The following is a 25,188-nucleotide window of genomic DNA, read 5'->3' as shown; positions in this document are numbered from 1 at the left end:
TGTGCAGCGGTACAAAACTCCATGGAGCTTATCCTTTGATTAGATTCAAAACCATGGACTAGGATTTCGACTACATAGGCAAGACTACCATGCACTCGGTTTCAGCCGCCGACATACATGCTGCGCTATGCAGCCGTGAGTAAAGCACTGCTGAGATAGTCAAGCAATCCCTAACTGTGGAGGAAAATGCTTAAAACAGCTTTGCGAGAAGCTCTGCTTTATCGAGGCTCCACCAGTATCCGCTCATCAGCAACCGGTTCCAATATCGTCTGCGCAAGACCTGGACAGCTAGTTTGTCCATCAGCATTCATTCAATTTAGTACCGAGGTGAAAGATTCCGCCAAGTCTTTCCACGTTGTCTTGACGTCCTCAGCCCACTGAAAACAAAACACACTGCCGAATTGCGATAGTCCTACCGGTCCCCTTGATGCTTGTTTACAAATGCAACTCCCCGATGAGGGGAACTAGGCTGACCCTTGATATCGCCATGCGAATTTACCGAATTTGACGGATGTCACAATCAATCCTCGGCTGCGGCAACCAGACGTTTTTGTCAATGATCGGTTCTTGACCCATAAAATATGATTAGCAGCTACCTAATCGAGCCTCGGAGACATCCTTTGCCAGGTTGCCGGGCTCCAGCAGTAGTGGAGTCTTCAATGCTTATCTACGATTCTAATCAAACCATCGCCGTTTAGGTCATGCTTGTTCTCTGATTTAGGAAGGAAGCTGCGATTGCTTGACCGTTCGTAAACAAAACAAGGGTGGAGTTCTCAGATCTGGGGGAGTAGGGCGTGAGGAGCGGGCGATAGGGCCAAACCATAAGAAGGAGCCCTGGTTCGTGATGCTTGGCGATCTCTTTACCATGCTCTTCATCCTTTTTCATTCTTAACTGAGCATTGAAAGCAAAAACACAAGAAGCAACAAGCAAGTTATTAGACCAAAACACGAGACAGACAATCCTAATCCAGTCAGCAAACATGCAGTACTCTCTCGCTGTCCTTACCACACTTTTCCTCGGCACCGCCACGGCTGTCGCCCTGCCTGTCGCGCCGGAAACCCAGGCCGCGGCCGCCAAGACCCTCGTCAAGGTCAACCTCCCCGCTCCCGACAACTGGCTGACGGGCTCTCGGCTTTACCCATCCAACATCATCGCCGCGTACAGCGCCGATCTGAAGGACTACCAAACGGCTGATGCTTGGAACGCATTTATCCTGGAGAAGTGTCAGGGCTTCACAGCCTGCACCTCGACTGCAAGCTACCAGGGTAAGAGAAAAGCCTTTTTTTTTTCTTCCTTTTTTCCCCCTCTTTTTTCCGATTTGTGCCAGCGATGAAAAAAAAAAAAAAAAAAAAAAAAAAGGTTCAAGACATAATTTTGCTGACATGATGCAATCCGACTCGATAGCCACAAACAGCGGCAGCACCGGTGGCCGCTACTGGTTCGGCGAGGTTTATCGCGGCGGCGCCACCACTGCCGCCGACTACGAGCGTGTTCCTGACGCTGCCTTTGGCGTGACCAACTCGCAGATGTATACCATTCAGGCTTAGATTTAGCCTTGTTGACTCGTTGTTGTTTTTCCACGCTCTTCTTTACAAATTCTTCTTGTTTCCATTTCTTAAAGTGGTATAGCCATTGGCGTCCATATGTACATAGTCGCATGACACGCTCGCACATTTTTCTTAATGTAATTTCAGCGTAGCCTTAATGACAAATAATCAGACTACTTACTCTCCCGTCAGCACTTGGGTTGTGGAAAAAAAAAAGAAAAAAAAAATCGAATTCATCAGAAAAGAGAAGAAGGGACCAAGAACACGTGGTGAGCCCCTGTCGCGTCGTTCCCACCATCACACTCGATTAATACTCCATGATCAAAACAAGGGTGCAGACGTTAGCGTCCACGAGTTAACCCAAAAGGGCCGTGGCCTTCATCTGAGGGTTGGTACAGTCAGCCTGACAAAAGTCGAGGAGGGCGGCTACTTTACCTGCTCAATCCTACACCAGAGGACCCTAGCTTCTCTTCTTCTTCTTCCCTTTCTTCTTTTTTTTATAGTTTTTATAGTGTGGGGGACGTACCACATACGCGCGGCCTGGCCTCGCGCATCCCGAGCGAAGACTCCTGTCGTTTGACTCAACCGAATCCGGCAATATCCGGGACCAACAACGCACTCAAAGTTCCTGCTGTTGGTTTGTATATCGAGGGCTTGGCGGAGTCAGATAGTCGACTTTGAACAATCGAAAAAAAAACTCGTCTACTGGAAAAGGAACGAGGAGCTTCATGAGAATAATCGATGTTTGTAACCTTGAAGTAGATGTTATCATGGTCTCGTGCTAGAGTGCCTTCTCAAGACTTGGTACACTGTTGTCGAATTCCACACTTCGGATTTGGGTCACTCGGCAGTAAGACCTCCATCCCTTCATCAAAGGAGATTCCGGGATGAAGCTTCACCAGAAACTAGATTGGAGTGTAAACCCACTGGGCGAACACGGCACACTTGGAACCCGACCATCGATACTTTGGAGCCACGAGGCGATGATAAAACTCGAGATCGAACAAAATTTCTCCTTGGATACTAGCACGTGGCTTTCCAACAGTGCTAGGTAAGGGAAGGGTCTTGCGTGTCAAGTTCAAACGGGACACCGTATTTTGATACGAAGGCTAGATCCTGAGAGCAGATTTATTGGCTGCATCGTATTTCTCGATGCTGCTGTGATCCCAGCAAACAAGGACTTGTCCGTCGGCTATCGACCGTGCTTTCAGCAATGATCCTTGTTTATCCCAAGCGGCGGATAAAGATCAGACGACCCTCTACGGTAGAGCGTTTCGAAGAGAATCCGTAGGAGTTGAGCAACCCAATCCCCTTACACCTTAGAGCTGATGTTATCCTTTCCGTTGCACAGTAGAACAAGCATTTTATTTAATTTGTTCCAACCCTATAGTCATTTCAACTTTGTTCGCCACATTCTTCGACTCAAAAAAAAGTCGAAGTAGGACACCCGTCAATGTCATGCAGAAAAACGGAGAAAGGATAAGAAGAGAGGGAAAAAGAAATTGGTTCAGCAAAAGTACCGGAGATAAAAAGCCAATTTTATAGGACGCGTTCAAAAAAGGTTCATGGCACTCCGAGCGGAGAAAGGTCTGGATTCATATATGAATCAGACACAGCCGGGCAGCGTGTCTCCCTCTCAGAGTACGACGAAGTGCGTGGGGACGCAGGGACCGCGTCAAGTAAGCCGCCAAGCCAAAGAAGAGGAAAGAAAATAAGGAACGCCGCGGGAAAAGGCAAATACGGCCAGCGCAAGACAAAAGGAGGATAGCTTCCACCCGTTTAGAGGGCTCATTTAAACTTTCCAGTTAATTACGGATTACGAAACAACAAAAGTAAGACGGCACGGAAAACATGTGATGTTTGTCAGACTATGTAACAGCCTCACCTTTTCGGTGTGAACATGTTTACTGAGGAATTTCTGAACTGGACAATTTTGTTTCCTTTCCGGCCGGCCATGGTGGGTAAAAAGGGGGGAAGCAAACAAATCGAATCAGTCTGCGCATTATTGGCATTAAATCCGCACAAAATTTTGCTGCATTGAAGCACGAGCACAACAAAGGGCATCGGACTGGCGTCTCGCGCGTTGGATCAATGATGACGTAGCTTGCTGAGTTCGGATGATTAGAACGAGCGCCGGGTTGATACGGAGTAGCGGCAGTCGAAAACTCTCTTTAGAAGAGGGGAGGCCATGCTAAAAAAAGTACCCATCCCCGACATCTTCGTACTTATGAAGGCTACAGGCGTAAGTTCCAGCACCATGGCACAGTATGGAAAAAAATACAGATTCGCTGCAGCTTCATATGAGCTCTGGGCGGAGCAAGAGATTTCAGACTGTGCCATCTTGCTTGTTGGAATTTGCGCATCTAACTAACCTTCGTAGATGGTTCTACCAAGTATCAAGAGTATGGTCGCTCGATAATGCCGAGTAGGATAAAAATTCTTAGAGCCCACCACAATGCGAGCTGGTGCGAACGTTGTTTGGCGGCGAGTACCTACTTGTTACTTTGTACTAGTTTGGTAGCAAATGTTATAAAACCATCAATACTGGGCGAGGTACAAGATGTTACCTTATCTTTGATTTTGCCCAAATTCTTAGCACAGCATTCTGTCTTTATCAACCAATCAGCAGATATCACGCGCAAATCTGGGTTTCTGTTCATGCTTAGGGCGAAGGGGTCGGACGCGATTCGGGTGGCACACAAACAGATGGGATCATAATTTGGGCCCGCCCTTTGGTGTATTCGTAGCTTCTAGCTAGGGGGGGGGGGGGGGGATCTTTTTTTGCAGATACATGGTTGGACGATGGGAAAAGGGAGTGAGCTTATTTTGTTTATTATTTGTTTGGTCGGTATCACGAAAGCTATTAAAACACCTGATTCGAGTAAGCTTCCCTATTTAACGTTTGTTTTGAAGTCCGGAGTCGGGTAAAATCCGTCCGTGAGGCTGACTTGGATTTTCCGGAAAGGGGAACAGATATCCACGGCTTGTAACTGGCTAGGCAGGCATAATAATTTGCCCAGATTATCTCCTCTATGACAAGTTGAGGTGATCGAGCAGTCGGACCGTTCATGGGTGTGGTTCTTCTCTCCATGGCTCAATGAACAAGTGCACGCATTATGATTCAAGTCTGGGTGAATGCTGAGCTCGCACGGCCCCAAATGGACCCTTTTTCGTATGTGGGTGGCGTGCTCGCTTGTGTTAATATCACTCCATGATCTGATTGTTAAGCATTTCCAAAGTATCCAACATCCGACGACTGCAACTTTTGGCAGTTGGGACCACTGCCTAAAGGTTCAGGTACAGGGTAGACCGCTAGACTAGAACTCTGGTTGTACTAGGTAAAAAATCAACATATGCATCCCTGAAAAGGACGTATACTATGTATATGAATTACCCATGACAATCTCCCTTTTACGGATGATATCGACCTTGTCACCTTGGTAGGAAAACAAGGATCGCATCGTGAAACTGGGACAAGTGGATATATCACTTCAGCTGTCCAAGACCACCTCTTTCTAGCAGTCTCCATGCAATACTTCGGATCAATCGATGATTTCTAGAAAATCATTAGCAACATTACCGATCCCGTACTTGAGTGACTTTAGCGGCTTACGCCTGGCCCAGCATCCCTGGGCAGTAAATTAGATCCTGACTCCTTGCCAAATCTCACCCCGTTACGTACAGAGTACTTTATGTGATTACTAGCTAGTCATGGATGTCAGTTTCGGTGTCCACTAGGGCGTTGAGGTACTTTTTTGCTAGTGAAGCAATGTGAAATCTCACTTGTGGCCCTGCCTTGGATTTCTATCTATCTATTTCAGAGATCCTACACCCTTCGAAGCCCGCTTCCATATACACACATTCGTAAGATATCTTATTCTGCTTTCGCCCTGCTAATGTTTTTTTAAATTCACTTTTTCATCTGAAAACAAATGTACGCAAAAACCAGCACTTTCTACCATCTCGGTTCTGGAAGGTAATGAGAAGAAGCGAATCGAGAAGAGCCGAGGTCATTCAGGCCATCAATGGACGACCTCCAATGAAGAACAGAGAAACGGGATTTCAGGACTCCATATAATCAGAAAAAGAAGTTATGGCTGGATTCCAGAAATGGGCCGATGTGGCAACGATGAAAGGTGAATTAAACTACCAGCCACCGCCGCCAGCATTGTCATCGCCGTCCCCGAAGATCCTCCCAACTCTGGAAACAAAAAGCGACGACACAGTCACGCTGCCTTTGGGTGCACTTCAAGGACTCACAATCGTTTCCTCCGTTTCACTGGTATCGTTTTTCGCATGCGTGGGATTGTTGATATACCTCAGCTGGAAATTAATATCTTGGAACCTCCGCCCTTTCCCACCAAATACACCGAACCAACAATACCCGCCCATCCCGGAGCACCGTTCGCAAACCACGCTCGAGTATGGAGGGAGAAATTTACCGGCGGAACATCTGTGTCCCCAGATGGACCGCTACGACGATGAAGCCGGGGACGCCGTCGAGAGATCCCCAAAGGGTGTCAGGCTTTTCATCGAGCGCTTGAGGAGGGAGCCTCCGAATCAGTTCCTCATCCTCATCTACAACCTTTTGCTGGCTGATATCCAGCAGTCTTTGGCTTTCATACTAAGCATCCACTGGGTCACCCAGGGGACCGTCGACGGACAGGGCAGTATATGTTGGGCGCAGGGCTGGTTTCTCACCATTGGTGATCTGGGATCCAGCCTGATGATAACTGTCATCGCGCTTCATACTTACCTCGGCGTCGTCAAGAACTACCGACCGACCACCTGGGTATTCTACAGCGTCCTTGTTGGTTTGTGGCTGTTCAATTACGCATTCGCTATGGCGGGGTTTTTCATGACGTGGCGAACCGACACGCCGCTATTTGCACCGGTGGGGGCTTGGGTAAGTTTTGGCTGATGTCGAGGCGTTGCAAACCCTTTTGGTCTCCTGCACTTTTGCTTGCGAGTGATACTGATGGGGTGATTTCTTGTTCAGTGTGGTCTCAACCCTGACCGCCCAGCTATCCGATTATATCTCCACTATCTTTGGACTTCTCTCTCCATCTTAGTGATCACGGTCGTATACATCTATATATACATATACCTCCGACGAAGCAAAGTCCGGAGTAGCAATGGTCACCATTACCCATACGGGCCCTATCATAGGATGCAACCACGACCCAAGACACCCTCCCCCGCCAAACAGAGATCCAGAAACATCCCAGCCATCCTGTCGAATCCATCCATCATCCACCCTCCATCCCAAAACACCCCGGACGACGACGGCACCACAGTCGCCACCAACCCGACAACAAACGTCTTGAAAGCCCCCGCCGCCGCCGCCGCCGCCGGATCAAACAGCCGTCACCCAGCCTTTCTGCTGTATGCTCTCATTTATATACTCTGCACGGCGCCGCTATCCATCTGCCGCGTGGCGGGGCGAGCGAGCGCCGACGTGCCACTCGGCTACCTGTGCTTCGCCGGCGTGATGCTCGGGTCGGCGGGGTTCCTGGACACTCTGCTGTACGCGACCACGCGGCGGTCCATAATTTTTTCCGGCGAGAAGCCGCCGACGCAGGACACTGGCATCAACACGTTTGCGTTTGTGCGGACGCCGCCGGGGAGGAAGTTTGGCAACGTCGTGTTTGTGCGAGGGGGAGAGGCGGACGAGGAGATGGGGCTTGGAGGTGCAGATGGTAATGGTGTCGGTAACGGTAGCAGTAATAATAACAGCAACAGCAGCAGCAGCAATGATACCTTGCAAGGCCAAAGGCGGGTCGAGGTCAGCGAGACGAAGCAAAAGGCTACCTCTGGTGGGGTCAGCGGGATTTTGCACATGATGAGCCCTGACAGGAGGGAACAGAGGAGGAAGAAGAAGGATAATCACCACCTCAGGGTCTCGGGGATGGAAACTACTGGGTTGAGGATACAATGCGAGACGGTCATGAGCGTCTCGGTCGAGATGGACCCAGACATGATGAACAGGTCACAGGCGAGCTTGACGAGCGAGTTTTCAGCGGCCGACACGGCATGCGGGCAGGCGAGAACGCCACACCCGTGACTTTACAGCGGACTGTATTTTACGACTGTACATTTATTAACCTACTTTTTTTTATCTTGATTGAGCGAAAGGGGACCCTAAAAGGGGCAGCCGGGCGAATTTGTTTTTCTTGCAACAGCGCTGTCATCTAAACGGGTGAAAATTTCATCTAGTAGCCTGATTTAATCTAGCTTCCAACCAAGCTTTTTTTAATTATATCTTTGTAACGTGTTTGTCTGTATGTGTTTTGGTCCCTATGTTGCCACTATTGCCCCCAAATCTTTCCAGAAAGCCTCGGACTTTTTGCATCTGAACGTACGCCCCATTTCAGTATGGTATGAACACCTAGCCAGAACTTGAAGACTACAATATCAGAGAAACCAAAAGAATGGATAAAAATCATCAATGTATGATTTAGCCAGACCTGCTAGCAACAGCTGCACCGTCAATCAGTATATGGGCAAGGGAGCTTGGGCCAAGAGCTGGCGGAGAACCTGGTTCCTTCTCCCTTTGCATGAACATTTCAAGCGAAGAGCTGGTAACCTAAACAACCCAGTAGCTGGTAGTTTTTGTCCACCAGGGGAGTAAAAGCACGTGGATGTTCCATGATGATAGTTCTTACCCCGGCTTCCCCACTACAGCGAGGTCAATGCTTGGTACACTGTTGGAAAAGATTGGATAAACCGGAGAGAAACAAACAAACTCTGCTCCTGGCACGTGTGATTGCTCATCGTCAAGGATTCCTCACCTGCCCAACATCGATTGTCTCCGGATGCTCACGGCTTCATCCACACCCTTGTTAGGCATTTCGGGTTTCGTTCAAAACTAAAAGGCAAACTATCACAATTCACCAAGACGACAGAATAAGCGAGGTACAGCGGTGTACAGATTTACCGGGATGTAAAACAGAGCACTGCGAAAATAGTCTTGACCCGCTAGGCTTTTTTGCGAGGGCAGTCGGGGCTTATTGCTCGCTCTTCTTCTTTCCTTTGTTTTCTATGCATGAGGCCTCAATTCCGATGTTCTGTCTCCATGGGATTGTCAGAATGCCATGTCTCTGACATGGCATGTGAGCAAGAAAATGTTGACCAAGAGCCAATCGGCCGATCACTAGCGTACTTACAGATCCAAAGGAAACAAGCTCAAATCGGACGGACGTTTCTGTCCGCTTCCTTTATTCCCGTTCTATTTTCTCTTTTTTTTTATCCCCATTTGTTCTGTTTATGTGTTTTGTTTCATGTCTCTTGTTTTACGCGAACGCAACCAGATTCCAAGCCAACAAAATTACTGTGTGACTATCCTTTGCACGCAACTGTGTGAATGCTGTCCATGACAAGAGTGACAAGTCTGACGCTTTGTAAGTCTGGAACTACTCAACGGGGTCAATTTTGTATAATTGTTGACGTCTGCATTGCGTGAACGGCAAGAAGACTAGTCGATTCCTTGCCGAGAACCTCAATCCCAGTTCGTCACGCCTTAATATTATTTAAAACCAAGGCCTTTATGAACAAAGACAACAAGGGGAGTAGGTGCAGATCCTGCAGTTCGCTGCAATAAAACGTCTGAATGCACACCAAGCGGTAGATTTCCCGGCCCTAGCGAACCATTAGACCCCGTTGCTGTATTGGAACCACCCGAGTCATGTACGCGGCCGGCAACCACGGCTAGTGCGGCGAAAAAAAAAAAGGCAACCCTGCGGCCGTCATCGAGATCTGATTATGTTGCTCGTGTCATCCCTTGCCAAAGCATGCTGTCCCCGAGCCGCCCACATAGCCTTGCATTGCCAACGAGAACCGGCCTCGACATATTTCCAGCCGTTTCTCTCCTTCGAAATTAAAGTTCCTTCGAAAATTAAGGTTAAGATGATACCCCTCGTGGATCACGCATGGATCTAGGTGCTACCTCGCATCTGCCGGTAGTTCTGACTCTCCTGGAAGTCAAGCAAAGCATTGATTGGCCTTTTAACGAATTTTCTGTGCTTCTGTTCCCACTGCGCGACCAGGGAAGCTGAGGGTGTCCAAGTAGCAAAAGCCGCAATCTTTTCCCCGGCAGGGCCGTGGGAGGTCTGATTCAGGTTCTTCATCCGGAGCCTTCTATACATAGTATATAACGTTGCGTACCCCCTGTTCGGCACCCCCCCTGTTCGGCACCCAAAAATAACAACACTTTTATTTTTATCCTCCAACTTCTATTATAAATATCTCGATGAATCTTTCACTTTTGGATTTACTTTTTTCTAATCTTGATTCTCCATTTTCCAATGAAGCAATATACTGAAAAACAGCTTATATCTGCAATTAACGACGTCAATAATGGCAATCCAATTGCAAAAACCTCCCGAAAATGGGGAATACCTAGGTCTACACTTCAAAGTCGACTTAAAGGTTCTCAAGCTTATAAAAAAGCACAAAGCCCTTTTCAAAGGCTTTCTACGGAACAGGAAAAGCATTTGGCTGATTGGGTACTTACCCAAACAGCTTTAGGGCTTCCGCCAACGCATCAAGAATTACGCTTTTTTGCCGAACGAATTCTTCAAGCCGCCGGAGAGACAAAAGGCCTTGGAAAACGTTGGATAACTCGTTTTTTGGCTCGTTATCCAATCCTTAAGACCCAAAGGCCCCGTCGAATAGATAACGCCCGGGTTAATGGCGCTACTACGGAGGTAATTAAATCTTGGTGGCTTTATATTACGAACCCGGTTATTAACGCTATTAAACCGGAAAACCGTTGGAATATGGACGAAACCGGTATAATGGAAGGTAAAGGATCTAACGGCCTGGTATTAGGGCTTAACGGGATCCGGCCGTTGCAACGGAAAGAGCCCGGAACGCGGGGTTGGACGACTATAATCGAATGTATATCGGCTACGGGCGTTGCCCTCCCTCCCCTTGTTATATTTAAGGGAAAAAACGTACAACAACAATGGTTTCCGACGGATTTAAGCCTTTTCGATAATTGGAAATTTCACGCAACCGAAAACGGGTGGACAAATAACGAAACGGCTATCGAATGGTTAAAAAAAGTGTTTATTCCGTATACCCAACCTTTAACCCCTGAAAAGCGGTTATTAGTTTTGGATGGCCATGGATCACATATAACGGACGAATTTATGCTTCTTTGCTTGCAAAACAATATTCAACTCCTATATTTACCCCCTCATTCGTCACACGTTCTCCAACCATTGGATCTATCGGTTTTTGGGCCGTTAAAAGAAGCTTATCGACGTCAACTTGGATTTGTTAGCCAATTTTGCTGTTCAACAATTATTGGAAAACGAAATTTCCTACTTTGTTATCGAAAAGCCAGATTAAAAGCATTTATAGCAAAAACCATTCAATCTGGTTGGCGTACAACGGGGTTATGGCCGGTAAACTTGGTTAAACCACTTTTAAGCCCTTTTTTGTTAGAAAATAGCAATGCCAACGTTATAAAAAATAAAAACAACGGTTTGCAAAGGGATAAAACACCGGAAAGCCCAGCCCAAAAAATTAACGACCCGTCTTTACTTATTTGGAAAACCCCTAAAACGACCCGAGATGTCCGATTTCAACTGCAAAAACTTTCCCAATCCAACAAAACCAACGCTACTTCACGTCTTTTATTTGCAAAAGTCCAAAAAAGCTTCGAAGCTAAAGATACCCTTTTGGCTAGCGCCCAGCAAAAAATCAGCTTATTGGAAGCACAACTGGAGGCAATACGGCCGGTTAAAAGGAGGAGGGTGGTTCCGGATCCAAACGAGCTTTTGGTTAACAAACAGAACATTATTGGATTGCAGGAAAAGGATATAGAAAATTTGGAACCTTTAGCTGATGAAGAAGAGGTTAATGAACCGGAGAAGCGTGAAAACGATTGTATTTTTGTCCGTTGATAATTTTATATTTAAATCAGCTTATAAAAGTAGGCATTTCGTTGTTAGATTTTCAGGGTGCCGAACAGGGGGGGTGCCGAACAGGGGGTACGCAACGTTATAGGTAAAAAGCAAGAGGGGGTTTACGCACTCGCCGGCGATCGAAAAGGTTCCATCGGCGTTAAAAACGACAATAACGGGGTTCGATTTAAGTTACCGGATGTGGATATGTAGAATTACCCGCTCGTAAAAGCCGGATCCGACGCTAACTATGGCCCAGCAATGTTATCGATAAACTTAAAGAGAAAACCTGTCAAGGGCTTTAGTTTGTTTGGGCGAATGTTAGAATCAGCGATGGGATGTGAGCCATAATTGCCGGTGGGGTGGGTCTGACCTAGGGCCAATTCCAGCCTTTCGTCGAACGTTGCCATCTGTAAAAACCAGTTTTGATTTAATCCAATTCTAACTTAATTAATCCAAGCTTGGCCATTTACCATACCCAGTTCTGGCTTTGCATTTAACATCAAAGGATTTAAATACCTGGTAATCGTAATGTATTACATTATATCGCCCAAAATTGCACATTGGATAAAGCTTTAAGTCCAAGCTGCGGCCCTAATGCACACAAGGACGATACTCTAATAACCCAAGCTCCACCGACACGGGATAACCAGCCCTAATCGTAAAACTTATAAGTTTGCACACCTGGCAATTATTCTATACGCGGTTCGTACTCATATCTGCGTGACTTTTATAACGTACGCATATCAAATACAGCGCAAACTATCGGCCAAGGAAAAGTATTAGGTTGCGCCGGCTATATACACAAAATCTACTCTCACAATACTAATGCCCGGGCAAATTCCTCTAAAAGGTATCCCTACCCCTTTCCCCAACTAATTAACCATCAGATGCCCGTCGTCTCTCGGAATAGAGCTGAGCCTGGCAAGAAACCTAGCTCGGTGGCACCCTGATCTTGTGGAACCTCCACCTCTTGTATTTCTAACCTTTCCGCTAGTTCTTTGAGGTCCCGCTGCAACGCCTTTCAACTTGCCCCCTGCTAAGTTGGCTAATATCTTGGGCCATCATGACGACCGCCTACGTCCTGCAGCAGCAAATGGTGGACAGAGTCCGGTGCCCCCGTTTCAAACCAGCTTGCCGATTGACCAAATCTCAAACTATATCCAATAGTTTGTTAAAAAACGACCTGAACTTGGTATCCATCCACTCCACCAAAACGCGCAGTACGGCCAACAACCGATACATGCCGACGAGATTCTTAGTTCCCCCAATGGGAAAACCATGAATAAAATCCAACTTTTCACCACGGTCGCAAACAAATGATAGCTCCCAAGAGTGCCCACAGACCAAAATTACCGGCAAACCCAAAGGCATGCCCTCAGTCGGCTTCCTAGCAACCCAAGCTTGCATGCGCGCGAACCAGGCCGCTGTCCAGAGTGCCAGTTGCACGCGGCCTCCTTCAACGTCAGATCTCGCATTTGTCTCGATGGCGACGCCCAAGGGCCGAAGGGCTATGCGCCCATAAGTACTTTGGTTGATGGATTTTTCGCCGGCCGGCGCCGACCCGATGGCATCTTGGATGGCGGACCCCAGAGGCGTATGCTCGTCTTCATCCAGCACGAGGGCCAAGTCCACCATTTTTGTAACTACCACAGCTGCACCTCCATCGTCGGTAACATACGGTCGGCGGCTCGCGGATGAGGCTGAAGATGCGGACGAACTCCCTGGCAAAGTCGAGGTTATAGTTGATTGCCATTCGGGAGCAACCCGTGCTGTTGTAATGTCTACCAGCTGGACCTTAGACCCGGCCGTGGCTAGTTCCAACATGTTGCTGTATACACATGTAGTCCAGTCCGACTCCGAGCCAGCTTCTTCCTCGCATTGCTTGGCCACTCGTTTCAGCTTTTGCAAGGAGGCTAACTCGGCATAAACAGCCGCCGCCGCCGCCATTCGTCTCTCTTCGGAGGCAGTTGTCGTGTCCTCTTCCAAGAACCAATGTGGAGGCAAGCGCCTGTTTTTTCCAATCTCTTGTTGTAATGCTGCGCGGGCCTCGGGAGGAACGACTGGAGATTCGAGAAGCGTGATGTCTTCGACGCGGCTACATAGCTCGAGCATTTCGGCTGGTAGCTGCTCCTCGCGGTTGGACACTGACTGCATCTTGATGGGCTTGGACATGGCTAGTAAGTCCTGCGTCCTCTTGACGGGGCTGGTGCTGCGCTTTTTGCGAGTAGGAGAGAGTCCTGAACCTGTCGAGTGGGTTCTTGAACCGAGGCTTTGCAAATGACTGTGGCTGGCACCGACGAGCACGACAGGACGGTTCGGGTCGAACGTGGGTTGGGTTATCGGTCGTGTCGTCGGTCGGGGTGTCTGGTCAACTTCTGCGAAATGCGCATCGTCCTCATCTGCGTCGAGGCGCCGTCTCTGTCATGGCAAAGCTGAACGCAAATTCGAGGAGGGCGGCGGGGTATCGGGCATGTCGATGTTGTGGTGGTTGGGAAAGATTGGGGGCGACCACGTTGTGTTGTGCGCCGCCGTCTCCGCTACAGCGCAATCGTTAAGCCAAAGGTCAACCCGACAGCAGCAACAGTTTGGAGAGTACTGTAGCATGTTATGCAAATGTTGAGTTTGGCGAGTTGCGCATATGTACTGGCTTTTGCCATGCCAGTCTAGATGCAAATGTGTTTGGTAGTCAAATTTCGTTGGGGCTTTATTTTCTCTTGTTTCGGTGATTTTGCCCAATGTCGGAGCTCGGTAACCATTAACCGACACAGCCACAGTCTGGCCCCACTTGTGCTCATGGCCGGCCCTACTCTGGTTACGTTCGTTCCTGGCCAATTATGTATTTTGATTCCGTCCCCATTTTTTATGACATTCGGGGCCCGTTTCGGAGCAATATTCGCACCTCAATTGGTCAGTTCCATAAAGTTCGCAAGCCAGCAGCCACCTTTTTTGTTAAGCGAGGATCTTACGCTGATGTTTTTTTTACTATGCATTTCAACCCCCTTACGCGAGCGGTTATCCCGTGTATTTATCCTTTAGCAGCGCTCTTCGATATTATTTACAGGGATATTATGCATTGTGTTGGTTCAATAATTGTATTAATCTGGAGTTTGTACCCATAGCCTAGACGTTTGCCGTATTTTACCTGTATTAACGGTGCGCCCGCAGGCGTCGGGGCTGTTCCTCGTGGCGGCTCACCAGGGCCAAAACGAACCAGCCCTCAGTGCGGATGGTGGAGAAGGGGGACAGGGCGACCAGGAAGGCAAGCTTGACGCGTTCAATGTACAGCTTTCGGACGTGGTCGCCGACTATCCAGACCATGATTCCGGGGTTTCGTTACCCACCCCATACAAAGCTTTGTATGCCTCGTTGAAATTCCTGTTCGGTAAATCTACCCCTGTTGTGAAGGAGGGGTTTGCGCGGGTTTGATAATTCGCACAAGCTTCCATTGCCACTTCATCGCATAACGCACCAATCCTCATGCAGGGATGCGCTGGCAATACTGAGTGCTTCCGGAAAGGTGAGGTGTCAGCAAGGCATTTTGCGGACCCTTTCACCTTCCTTTTTACAAAACGTACGAGAAACTGTCGGGAGTGTGATGAACATGCATTATGCAACATGGTTCATCGTAGTAGCTTTGGTGCAAGTATTTTATGATAACAATAAAAGCCGTCCGAAAAGTATTTGATGATCCGACTGGTTGATCTTCAGTTAAGCCATACTGCAGTTGTACAAGTGAGCCGACACTATATTGCAATTGCAGCAGGGCGTACTGTGGCGCTTCGGGCGGGTGGGGCTACTTTACCTGCCGTTTGCGTATTAATATAAAACCACTATTTTATTTTCAAAAATATTTTGCGTGGTTATTCTTCACGCCCAATTTAAACGCTCTTCGCTCGCCCCGATTTCATCACTTCCGGTCCGGGGTATGGGGGTACCCCATGTACCGCAGCGTAGCGTTGGTGTCCGTCTTAACAGTATCCATTTTCCGGCTTCTAGATTGTTACAGTCACTGCGGGGAAGCATAATTGCTGTATGGCGTTTGCAGCTGTTTTTTATATTTGATGAGTTGTCGCAACTATGGCCACGTCCAGTCCTTTCATACGGCTGTTTTCCGGCGCTGTTAGTGGATTCTTGCGTTGCATCGCAGCCAACGTTTTGTACTGGTAGTCAATAATGGCTCTTTTTCCAATGTGCCTATGGCTCATTCCTCACAAAGTTGAATATATTATCGGATACGACCCGTTTGCAATTTTCCATTGTTATTGCGCAGAGAACGTGCTCCCTGCTTATTGGTGTGCCTGGGGGAAAACAAGAATCTCTTTTATGGATCCCGCGCAACTGATGCCAATAGTATCTTCCTGGCTTTATACGGGGTTTTTTTTTGGTTCCCTGGCTATTCAGCTGCTTTTGATCCTCCCATAGAAAAGGCAGAGTTTGGGCGCCATCATCACATTCAAAAGCGTTGGGTCGCGAATGCTGTGTAACACAGCGAGGGCACGTAAATAACCCCGCATTTGGAATGGCGAATGGGTATAAAAGGAGATAGCGAGCAACAATTGCCATAATTATTACAGCGAACGACCACCGCCTCCTCAAGTTTTTGCCAGTTTTTGGCCATATTATTAAATTGATTTTTACATGTTTTTATTTGTGCAAAATCGTTACTCAACGAACAATATGGCGAAAAAGAAAAAATCTGCCGCTGTCGAAAATTGTTTCGTTGAGGAAGTTGACGCGTAATTTTCTGAAAAAGCCGATAAACGATTTGTGTTATCGTAAGTGGTTTACCGTTTTTCCACAAATTTTTTGAAGTTAAGATAGAAACCAGGCCATATGTAATCCCCACCATTAGTTTGAAGATGAAAAACATTGTATTCAAAGTTCCGAGATCCTTCCTTCAAAAGTTCCCAAAGTTGAACGATCCCACTTTATGGGATTATATTATAGCGCTCGATACTTTTGAAGAAGTTGGTCACGTTCTCGTCCACTACCTTATTACCAACACCTACCAGAGTTTCAGTGGTATGGCATCTTGCGTCTGTACTCCCGCCGGCGGCTCACGCGCGCGCTGGATAAGATGCCGGCTATCATGGGGGTTGTGAAGCTGTTCGCTGAGCGTCTGCCCGACCCGCGGTTCTTGGGCGGTGTCTGGGCCTGTGATGTGCAGCGCGGTCTTTGTTGGACTGTCGCGGCCGAGGCACCGTTGGCCGCCAAGATGGAACCGCGACGCGCACCTTCGTGGAGCTGGCTTGCCGTCGATGGTTTTACGCTATTTCCGGATGAGTTGGTACATGAGGATTCGCGTATAGCGACGGTGGAAGGGATTGAAGCAAAACCGGAGAGCGATTTCAGCATCTCGGGAGTGTTGCGTCTGCGCAGAAGGGTGGTTTTGTTGGGGTCCGGTGAGGAGCTGCAGAGATGGGCGGATCACAACTGCCACAAGGTGTTTTGGGACGCTGGTGCCGAGTATGGTGACATTGCAGTTGCGTTTCTGGCCAAGCTTTGGCGCAAGGTGGACGATGAAATGGCAATGATGCCAAACTGGAGCGTCTTCTTTTTGGTTCTTCGCCGGGTCACTGGTGACGCATCTGGGTGGGAGCGGGTTGGGATCACAAAGAACCCCAATCCTTGGAGAGGCAATATTGCCGATGGGAAAATCGAGTCTTTAATGGTGTTGTAGATAGCCAGCAAATGTCTAGTTACGAACACTGAAATGCGAAGACATCTACACTTTCTCTTCGCAGGGTGTACGTGCCAGGATTTTCTCCTCTGATTCTTTATTCATTTATGGCTCCTTAGCTATACTACAATATTAAATTAGCTCGACACAGTGATGTGAATCTGTTTAGCACCGAGTCATTTACAAGGTCTTTGGTTTCCCCTTCGCTTGGCTTATTCTAGCCTTGTCCATCAATGTCGTTTGAGTCTGCACCTTTTTAACACCACTAAGCCGTCCATGATTGTTACTTTCCAGGCTTGTGTTCACGACATCTTCAATACTCTCAAATCACCTCAAGACCTCCCCATACACTTGACACTGGCGATATCTTAAGTCGAGTAGATCTGCTGCTCATTCGCACCAGAATACTCTACAATAGAGCCTTCATACGGCCACCTAATCTTCCCGACATTCTTCAGCAATGGCCTCACGCTCGGCGCGCATCCACTCGAGGGTTTTTGGCTTCGTGAAGTTGTATTTCTGATTGGGACAAAACTTGTTCAGGCAGTCCAAGCATGTCCAGTGGATTGCATCTCTCCAGTCACTCCATACATAAACGTCACCCCATCCTGGATGAACCAAAGAGGATTCGGTATGAACCTCACACGCTTCTTTAGAAGCTTCACAGTTTTTAGGGCCATGGTCGGTGTCCCTTCCGCACTGCGGACAGTATCCGTCGATGCTAAGATCAGGCGGTAGACTTTGATCGTACTTGGCGTCCCAAAGAAAGCGGCTAGGATTTTGAATCGTGGTCATTGAGGAGTACCTCATCAACCCTCTGGTAAAGTCCCAGTGGTTTGTCATCACGGCCTGGAAGAAGCGCATATCTTTCTTGTTCTCGGTAACACCTTTCATGAGCAGAGGTGCCAGGAAGCGGCAGAGAGGCTCCTTGAACGCGAGATCATTCTGCGTCGTGTTGCTGTAGACATTGTCCACAAGGCCTGAAAGAACGCCGAAGTCCCATTTCCACGGTGCGCCCCATTGTACTCTGGTGTAGCCGGCCCTTTGTACCTCGACGATGGTGACAGCCGCTCCGAAGTGCTTCAGAGCAAGCACCTTCAGTCCCGGTATCAGAAATCTTTCTCCCATGATGTACATCTGCGCCGATGTAATCATGGCGTGCTGAGCAGCCGCCTGCGTGACGTCTGCGTATCCTTGACGATCATGGACGCCCGCACGATGGCTGTCCCAGTACCAGTTGGCGAGGGTGTATCCCACGCCGTGCTCCGGACCACATGGCCCGGTCTCTTGCTGCACGGCAGCTTTTTCAATGGCACCGAGGAATCCAGTCAGGTTCGCCATCTGCTCTGACAGCTCGTCCGGCGTCACCTGAGTGATCTCTTTCGGGATTGGAAGGCGTAGCGACTCATCATCCAAGTATATATACTTGCCGGTGTACAGGAAGGAAACGACACGCTCAAAGTCTTGCGCTTCTACATCAAGCATCCTCCACCATTCATGGGTCAGACCCACCTTTGTTAGCGATTCACACCCAAACACACCAATAAGCTTAACAGCTGAAGAATTTTCGCCCTCCGGGCGCCGGTCGTCATGGCCTCACCAGAGGTCTCAAACCGCCGCGCGCGCCCGCAGAGCACGCCGCAGGCTTTGCCGCCGGGCCAGGCCGAGTCGGAACACGTATCTCTCGACACGCGCACCGCTAATGCGCCTGAGCCGGCCGGCCGCGGAAGGTACTCCAGCCTCCCGGCCCTGGCCATCAAAACACTGCAGCAGGAGCTGGAAAACGTGGAAACAGTCGGCAGCTGGCTCGAAGAGGTTTTTGCAGCCAAGCTCGAAAGCTTACAGGCCCCGGAGGACGCCGCGCTTAGGAGAATTGTTCTCGAACTTGATGATGTGATCAGCGGCTGGTTCCTCAGTCGCACCCTCCCTGAAAAAGAGCGTTCGCGCTCCCCGTCGCGTTCGCCGACCAGTTCCAGCGAAAGGCGCAGCATCTTAATTACAAGGACGGGCACGGCGTCGTCGGCCTCCAAAGGCAAAGGCACGCCCACTAACAAATCGGTCACATGGGCCGAGCGAGCCGCCACGCCACCAGCGGCGGCCCCAACGCGAATTTTAACCCCGGCCACGCGCTCGTACCCGATACGTACGACGCCCGGCAATGCACCTGACAGCTCCGCAGCTCCCTCCCAATCGGGCCGGGACCGCCCCCAAGCCCCGAAACGTTTGACAGAACAGCCGGCCAACCGGATCCTGATCCGCGTAAATGACAAATTGCGGATGGTGACGAGGGAGCCATACGCGGTAACCACCAAATTGGCCGAATTGGTCTCGGTGCCACACAATGAAATCCCAAACGCCAAACGTACCCCCACGGGCTGGGGTGTTACGGTGGCCTCTGAGGAAACACGGCAAAAACTCCTCAACCCCAACGCAGTCAAGGCCATTATGGACGCATTGGACGCGCGGGAAGTCACTGTCCCGACAACCTGGCACACATACGCCGTCTCTGGAGTGCCCCGAACGCTCAATTGCCTGGACGGAAGAAAGGACGTACATGATGTAATCCAGGAGGAGATTACCGTGGCAGCAGGCCAGCAGCCAGTCAACTGGCACATTTCCAAGCATGGATACGACCCGCATACGGCTGAGGGCACGTGGATAGTGTCTTTCCTTCAACCCGTAAAGCCTTTTCAGCTTTTTGGAGTGTCGAAACGTGCGCGGAAGGTTGAAAAGTCACGCAAAATTACACACCACCACGATGGCTGCCAGGGATATTGCGAAATACGTCGCTGCGTACGGCAAGCGCGTTGCGGCATATGTGGTGAAGCAAAACATGCGACAGAGGAAGAGCCGTGCAAAGCAGCCCCCAAATGCGTTAACTGCCACGGCCATTTCCCATCCGGACATGAGAACTGCCCTGCCCGACCTTTGGTGGTAAATGGGAAGCTTGAACGACCTTCACAGCGTAAACTAAAGGGGATCCGCAGAATCGGACGTGCCAACCGTGCCGCGATTATCAACGACCGGGCTGAGGCGGCCCGCCGAGAGCCAGCACCTGCAATCCCGGTCCTAAGCACCTCATCGCAGCATTCGCAAACCTCGAGCTCCCGATCGAGCATCTCAAACAAAAGAGCGCGGCCATGCGAGGCGGCAGGGGCGGACATCCGCAACTTCCTGCAGGCCGAACAGGAACGCGTGCACGAAGAAATCGTTTGGGCAGCCGAAATGGAGGAGGACGCAGCGGCTGCCGAACCTTGCCCCGCTGATGTGATAGACTTGGAAGCAACCCATCGATTGATATGACGAAATATTCGCTCGGCAACATGCAGCGGGAACGCCTCGACGTAGTTTGGGCCAACGTAGGCAAAAGGATGGGTGTGCATCTGAGCCTGTTGGAGTTATGCCACCAGAGAGAAGTGGACCTGGTTAACGTCCAAGAGCCATGGTGCGGGCTAAAGACGATTACACAAACGCACCCGGGCTATGATGTTTTTGCGCCAGTGGACGAATGGCACGCGAGCATTTACGAAGCCATGACTGGGTTCCGGCCCCGGGTGCTCACCTACGTCAAGAAGGGGGCAGCCCTAGGGGCCGCACAACGACGGTTACCGCAGGGCCAAAATACGCGGGACGTACTTTGGCTCGAAATTAACGGAATATTGTTTATTAATGTATATAGGGCTCCGGGTATTGAGGCCGCGCTGGAAATGGTATGCAATACCGTGCCAAATGGACCCACGGTGATAGGCGGCGATTTCAACGTAGCGGCTGCTGCATACCAGCCAGGCCGCACAGACGCACGCGGAGGGGATCAACTGACGGCATGGGCGCAAGCCCAGGGCATGCATTTTACAGGAAATATCGGCGTGCCCACCCACCGCGACGGGGGTTTACTGGATATGGTTTTTTCCAACCTCCCCAGCACGGTAACTGTGGTTGACAGCAGTCTTTACACAGGCTCCGACCACGAATCTCTTTATACCACGCTGCGGACGCGCGGCGCCCCCCGCCCGGAGGCGGTTAACGTCTCAGTTAGGGACGACCGGCTACCAAAGTTCGCGGAGCTACTTGCTTTTGGCATGTAAGATATGCCGGACCCGGGATCCGCGGCCGATGGCTACGTATTGGACGCGTGGGTAGCTGAATTTACAACTTTATGGGAGCAAGTGACGTGGGTCGTGGGTACGCCGGCGGGAAAAAGGGGCAGCTCGGCTCCTTGGTGGACCGAAAACTGCCAGCGGCTCTGGGTCGAATTCCAGCGGGTTAAACGGAGCGCTGTAAATAGGGCAGACGCCTCTGCCGAGGAGAAAGCTTACACGAAAGGGGTGCGGGCCGCGAAGCGGGATTACTGGAGGCACCGGATTGACCAACTGCGCGACGATAAGGATTTGTGGAACATGGTGGGCTGGCTGGGAGCCGGACCACGCCTCCGGTCCCCGCCGCTGGTTATTAACGGCGAGCAAGTGAGCGAGCCCTTAGCAAAAGCGGAAGCACTGCAGCGGGAGGTGCTTGGCCGATTTTCGGCGGAGGATGACCTGCAGGGAGACCCCTTGGAGGCCTGGTCGGCGGACGAGGCTAAAATCCCTTGGGACACCCAGGTGAGTGCGGAAGAGGCGGAGCGCTCCTGCATTGGGGTTACGAGCACGTCCCCGGGCATCGACGGAACGACCGTCCGGCTACTAAAAGCCGGATGGGCTTCGTTGGCCGAGCCGGTGCGCAGGCTCTACCAACGTTGCCTGGAACTCGGACATTTCCCAGCGCCTTGGAAGAAGGCCGAGGTCGCGATGCTACCGAAAACGGGGAAGAAAGACCGGAGCAGCGTTCGATCCTGGCGGCCTATAGCCCTCCTCTCCTGCATCGGAAAAGGCCTCGAAAGGCTCGTTGCACGCCGGATAGCTTGGGCCATACACGACAACGGGCTCCTTAGCTGCACCCACGGCGGTGCCCTACCCAAGCGATCGGCGACGGATCTGGTTTGTGCCCTCGCCCACGATATCGAGCAGGCTTTAGCTCGCGGGGAGGAAGTTACCCTTGTCGCATGCGACGTCCAAGGCGCCTTCGACGCCCTCCTCCATGGGCGATTAATACGGAAAATGCGGAGCCTCGGGTTTAGTAAAATGCTCCTCAGGTTCGTGATTAACTTTTTAAGCGGCCGCCAGGCCCGAGTCCGGCTGGAGGGTACGACCACGGGCTTTAGGCGGCTTGGGTGCGGCACCCCGCAAGGGTCTCCCCTTTCCCCGATCCTATATATGCTATATTTGGCGTACCTCGTCAAAAACGGTGCGAAGTGGCGGCTGGCATACGCAGACGACGTGCTTATATGGAAATCGTCACCCTCGTTGGAGGAGAACGTACGTTGGCTGGAAGATAAACTCCGGGATATGCACGAAATTGCGGCGGAAGAGAAAATCCATTTTGCAGCGGAAAAGACAGAGGTGATCCATATCACTAAGAAAAGGCACGGTCGCAACCCGGAAATCCGGATTAATGGTAGAACGGTTACCCCGGTCCAACTACCGGGCGGTCGACGCGGACAAAGCGCCTCCGGGGCCGAGCGTTACCCGGGCATGCGTTGGCTTGGCTTTTGGTTCAGCCGACGGCTAGACGGGCGCCGCCACGTGGCCGAAAGGGCTGCCAAAGCAATGGCGGTCGCTGCTCACCTCAAAAGCTTTGGGGCAGTAAAATACGGACCGCCTGCGGCTGCACTTCGCAAGGCAGCGGTGGCATGCGTGGGTTCATCGGCCACCTACGCAGCCGAGGCATGGTACAACCCAGCGCATAAGCAAAGAGGACTCCTCAAAGCACTGAACAAACCGCTGGTTTTAGCGGCACGGGCAATCCTCCCGGCGTATAAAACCACCCCCTCGTCCACTGTTTTCAGGGACGCAGGATTACCCTCGGCCCGCGTCGCGCTGGCCTACACCCGCCTGAAATACGGCGCCCGACTAAGGCTCGCGGACAAGGGGCACCCCCTTGTCAGCCGCCTGCGTGAAACACCTCGTGCCCGCAACTCGGGCCATTCGGCCACGACCCTGCAAACGGCTGCACAACTTCTCCCGCGGATCCGGAGACTAGAGTTGCGCGCACCTCGCAATGCCCCGGATTCTCGCACTGACCCCACCGGAGGAGTCCCAAAAGAGGAAGCGGCCCGCCGCTTTATGGAATGGCTGGACATGGTATCACCTGACGATATCGTGGTATATACGGACGGTTCGGAAAAACACGAAAATAACTGCGTCCAAATAGGGTACGGATGGGCCGCTTTTAGGGCGGGCCTGGAATTTGCCGCAAGCTCCGCATCTATTACGCCGGAAAGCCACGTTTTCGACGCCGAGGCGATTGGCGCCCTAAGAGGGCTACAGGCGGCAGCCAGGGCCCAGCCAGGCGCCCGGATCTGGATTGGTGTGGACAGCACCTCGGTTATTTGGGGTCTTAGAGGCGACGCGCCGCGTTCGTCCCAATGGGCCTTTTTGGAATTCCATAATCTTGTCGATTTATTTCGAAAACAAGGTACCGAGGTTCGGGTCCGTTGGTGCCCTGGGCACCAGGGAATCCCGGGAAACGACCGGGCTGACGAGCTGGCCAAGGCCGGCTCCGCCGGACCGCCGGACCCAGACCCGAGGGCTCAGCAAACCACGTATAGCGGTGCCGGCACGGTCCTTAGAGCCATCTTTTCGAATATAGAAAAGGACTGGTGGCGTAAAGAACTCTGTGAACGGTCCCCCGCATATAGGGAATGGAAATTCCAATACACACCAAAAAAGAAGCCCGAGGAATTGCGTTTGCCAAGACCCCTACTGGGCCATTATTTGGCCATGAGGACCGGCCACGGCGATTTCAAAGCCTACCATAACCGTTTCAACCACCAGGATGCAAACACCTCGTGTGCCTGGTGCTGGAAGCGGACCTCCCCTGAACACCCGGTGCATTGCCGCTTTTCGCGGGCGGTGTGGAGAAACTGGCCGTGGCCTGACAACGACCGGCCGGTCGGGCCGCCAGACCGCGCCCAACGCCGCAAATTCTTCCAGATAAGCCTCGGGCAACCGAAAAGCTTTGAGGCGTTTTCGATAGCCACCAACTATTTCAGCGCCCGCCCCAGAGCGGCCCGCCAGCGCCCCGCGCGCCACGAACGCACTTTACGCCTAGGGACACCGATCGTAAGCGACTCGAACTCTGACGAGGAATAGATTTATTGCCTTTTCACCCACACCTCACGGCACAAGCCGTCAGACGAACCCTCCGTACACCTTAGGCACGGGGTCGCGTCAGTGAACTAACCCCCTAAGCAGGACCGGGCCCGAACCCGGTCAGGCACGATCCGCCTCTGCCCTCCTTGTTTTCCCCCTGTGTAAATAAAGAAGATAGAACGCGCGCCGAGATACCCCTCGGGAGGTTGCTAACGGCCGGCTAACAAGCCGGGCCGAGCCCGGCGTTAACTAATACTACTACTACTACTACTACTTGCGCTTCTACATCTTCAAGAATGACGACCGACGATGTGCCTTCCTACAGCTGGCAAAATGGAATGTCAGAGCTTTAAGTTGATGGGCCTGGGGTATTGTTATTTATTCTGACGCACCTGGAAGTTTGATGTGCAAATCTTTTCAAAGTATTCAGATTGCGAGCACATGACAACCCGATGGAGCAGAAAGTCTCGTTCCTTGGTCTTGACAACAAAGTCACTGAAATCTGACCTGGCGTGGAAACGCTGCACTGGCGCCAGGAAGCCGGGAGGATCCATCGCAATGATCGCGTCCGATGGAAGGGGAAAAGAAGAATAATAATGATAAGGAAAACCAGGCTTCTCTGGGATGTCAATAAATTCGAAGACTTCCGATACGATAAATGGAGAGTGGCTAGAAGTGAGATGCAGGCAGTCAAGAACCCGAAACTCTGGGTTGTAGCGGAGATCAAAGAGTGCAGCAAACTAGTACTAACGGATTGAATTTGTACTGAAGGTAACAAACAGACTAAAACGCGTGCCTTTCCTGTTTGTTTGTGGACGCGTCCTGCTCACCTCATTTACATAATTAGCCAGTCCCACTT

At 50.7% G+C, this 25,188-nt stretch overlaps 5 protein-coding genes across 5 annotated transcripts; 3 read left to right on the top strand and 2 right to left on the bottom strand.

Moving 5' to 3' along the window:
* Positions 1–980: 980 nt before the first annotated feature.
* PgNI_06457 (uncharacterized protein) lies at positions 981–1,548 on the top strand (the record flags this gene model as incomplete). Its single annotated transcript, XM_031126481.1, has 2 exons — positions 981–1,266; positions 1,406–1,548. The coding sequence occupies 2 exons, from the start codon at positions 981–983 to the stop codon at positions 1,546–1,548; spliced, it is 429 nt and encodes a 142-aa protein (XP_030982577.1).
* Positions 1,549–5,641: 4,093 nt separating this feature from the next.
* Positions 5,642–7,612, top strand: PgNI_06456 (uncharacterized protein; the record flags this gene model as incomplete). Its single annotated transcript, XM_031126480.1, has 2 exons — positions 5,642–6,454; positions 6,548–7,612. 2 exons carry the CDS (start codon positions 5,642–5,644, stop codon positions 7,610–7,612), a joined length of 1,878 nt encoding a protein of 625 aa, XP_030982572.1.
* Positions 7,613–12,611: 4,999 nt separating this feature from the next.
* On the bottom strand, positions 12,612–14,780 carry PgNI_06455 (uncharacterized protein; the record flags this gene model as incomplete). The annotated part of the gene is made up of 2 exons (XM_031126479.1): positions 12,612–13,880; positions 14,658–14,780. The coding sequence occupies 2 exons, from the start codon at positions 14,778–14,780 to the stop codon at positions 12,612–12,614; spliced, it is 1,392 nt and encodes a 463-aa protein (XP_030983175.1).
* A 1,759-nt stretch (positions 14,781–16,539) lies between these two features.
* On the top strand, positions 16,540–17,142 carry PgNI_06454 (uncharacterized protein; the record flags this gene model as incomplete). The annotated part of the gene is made up of 1 exon (XM_031126478.1): positions 16,540–17,142. One exon carries the CDS (start codon positions 16,540–16,542, stop codon positions 17,140–17,142), a length of 603 nt encoding a protein of 200 aa, XP_030982579.1.
* Positions 17,143–17,577: 435 nt separating this feature from the next.
* On the bottom strand, positions 17,578–24,883 carry PgNI_06453 (uncharacterized protein; the record flags this gene model as incomplete). The annotated part of the gene is made up of 2 exons (XM_031126477.1): positions 17,578–18,510; positions 24,722–24,883. 2 exons carry the CDS (start codon positions 24,881–24,883, stop codon positions 17,578–17,580), a joined length of 1,095 nt encoding a protein of 364 aa, XP_030983171.1.
* Between the last annotated feature and the right edge of the window lie 305 nt (positions 24,884–25,188).

The sequence above is a fragment of the Pyricularia grisea genome, chromosome I, assembly GCF_004355905.1.
Source record: "Pyricularia grisea strain NI907 chromosome I, whole genome shotgun sequence".
In the NCBI taxonomy this organism is placed as follows: domain Eukaryota; kingdom Fungi; phylum Ascomycota; class Sordariomycetes; order Magnaporthales; family Pyriculariaceae; genus Pyricularia; species Pyricularia grisea.
Note: the sequence above shows the minus strand (reverse complement) of the source record. Positions and strands in the feature narration are given on the sequence as shown.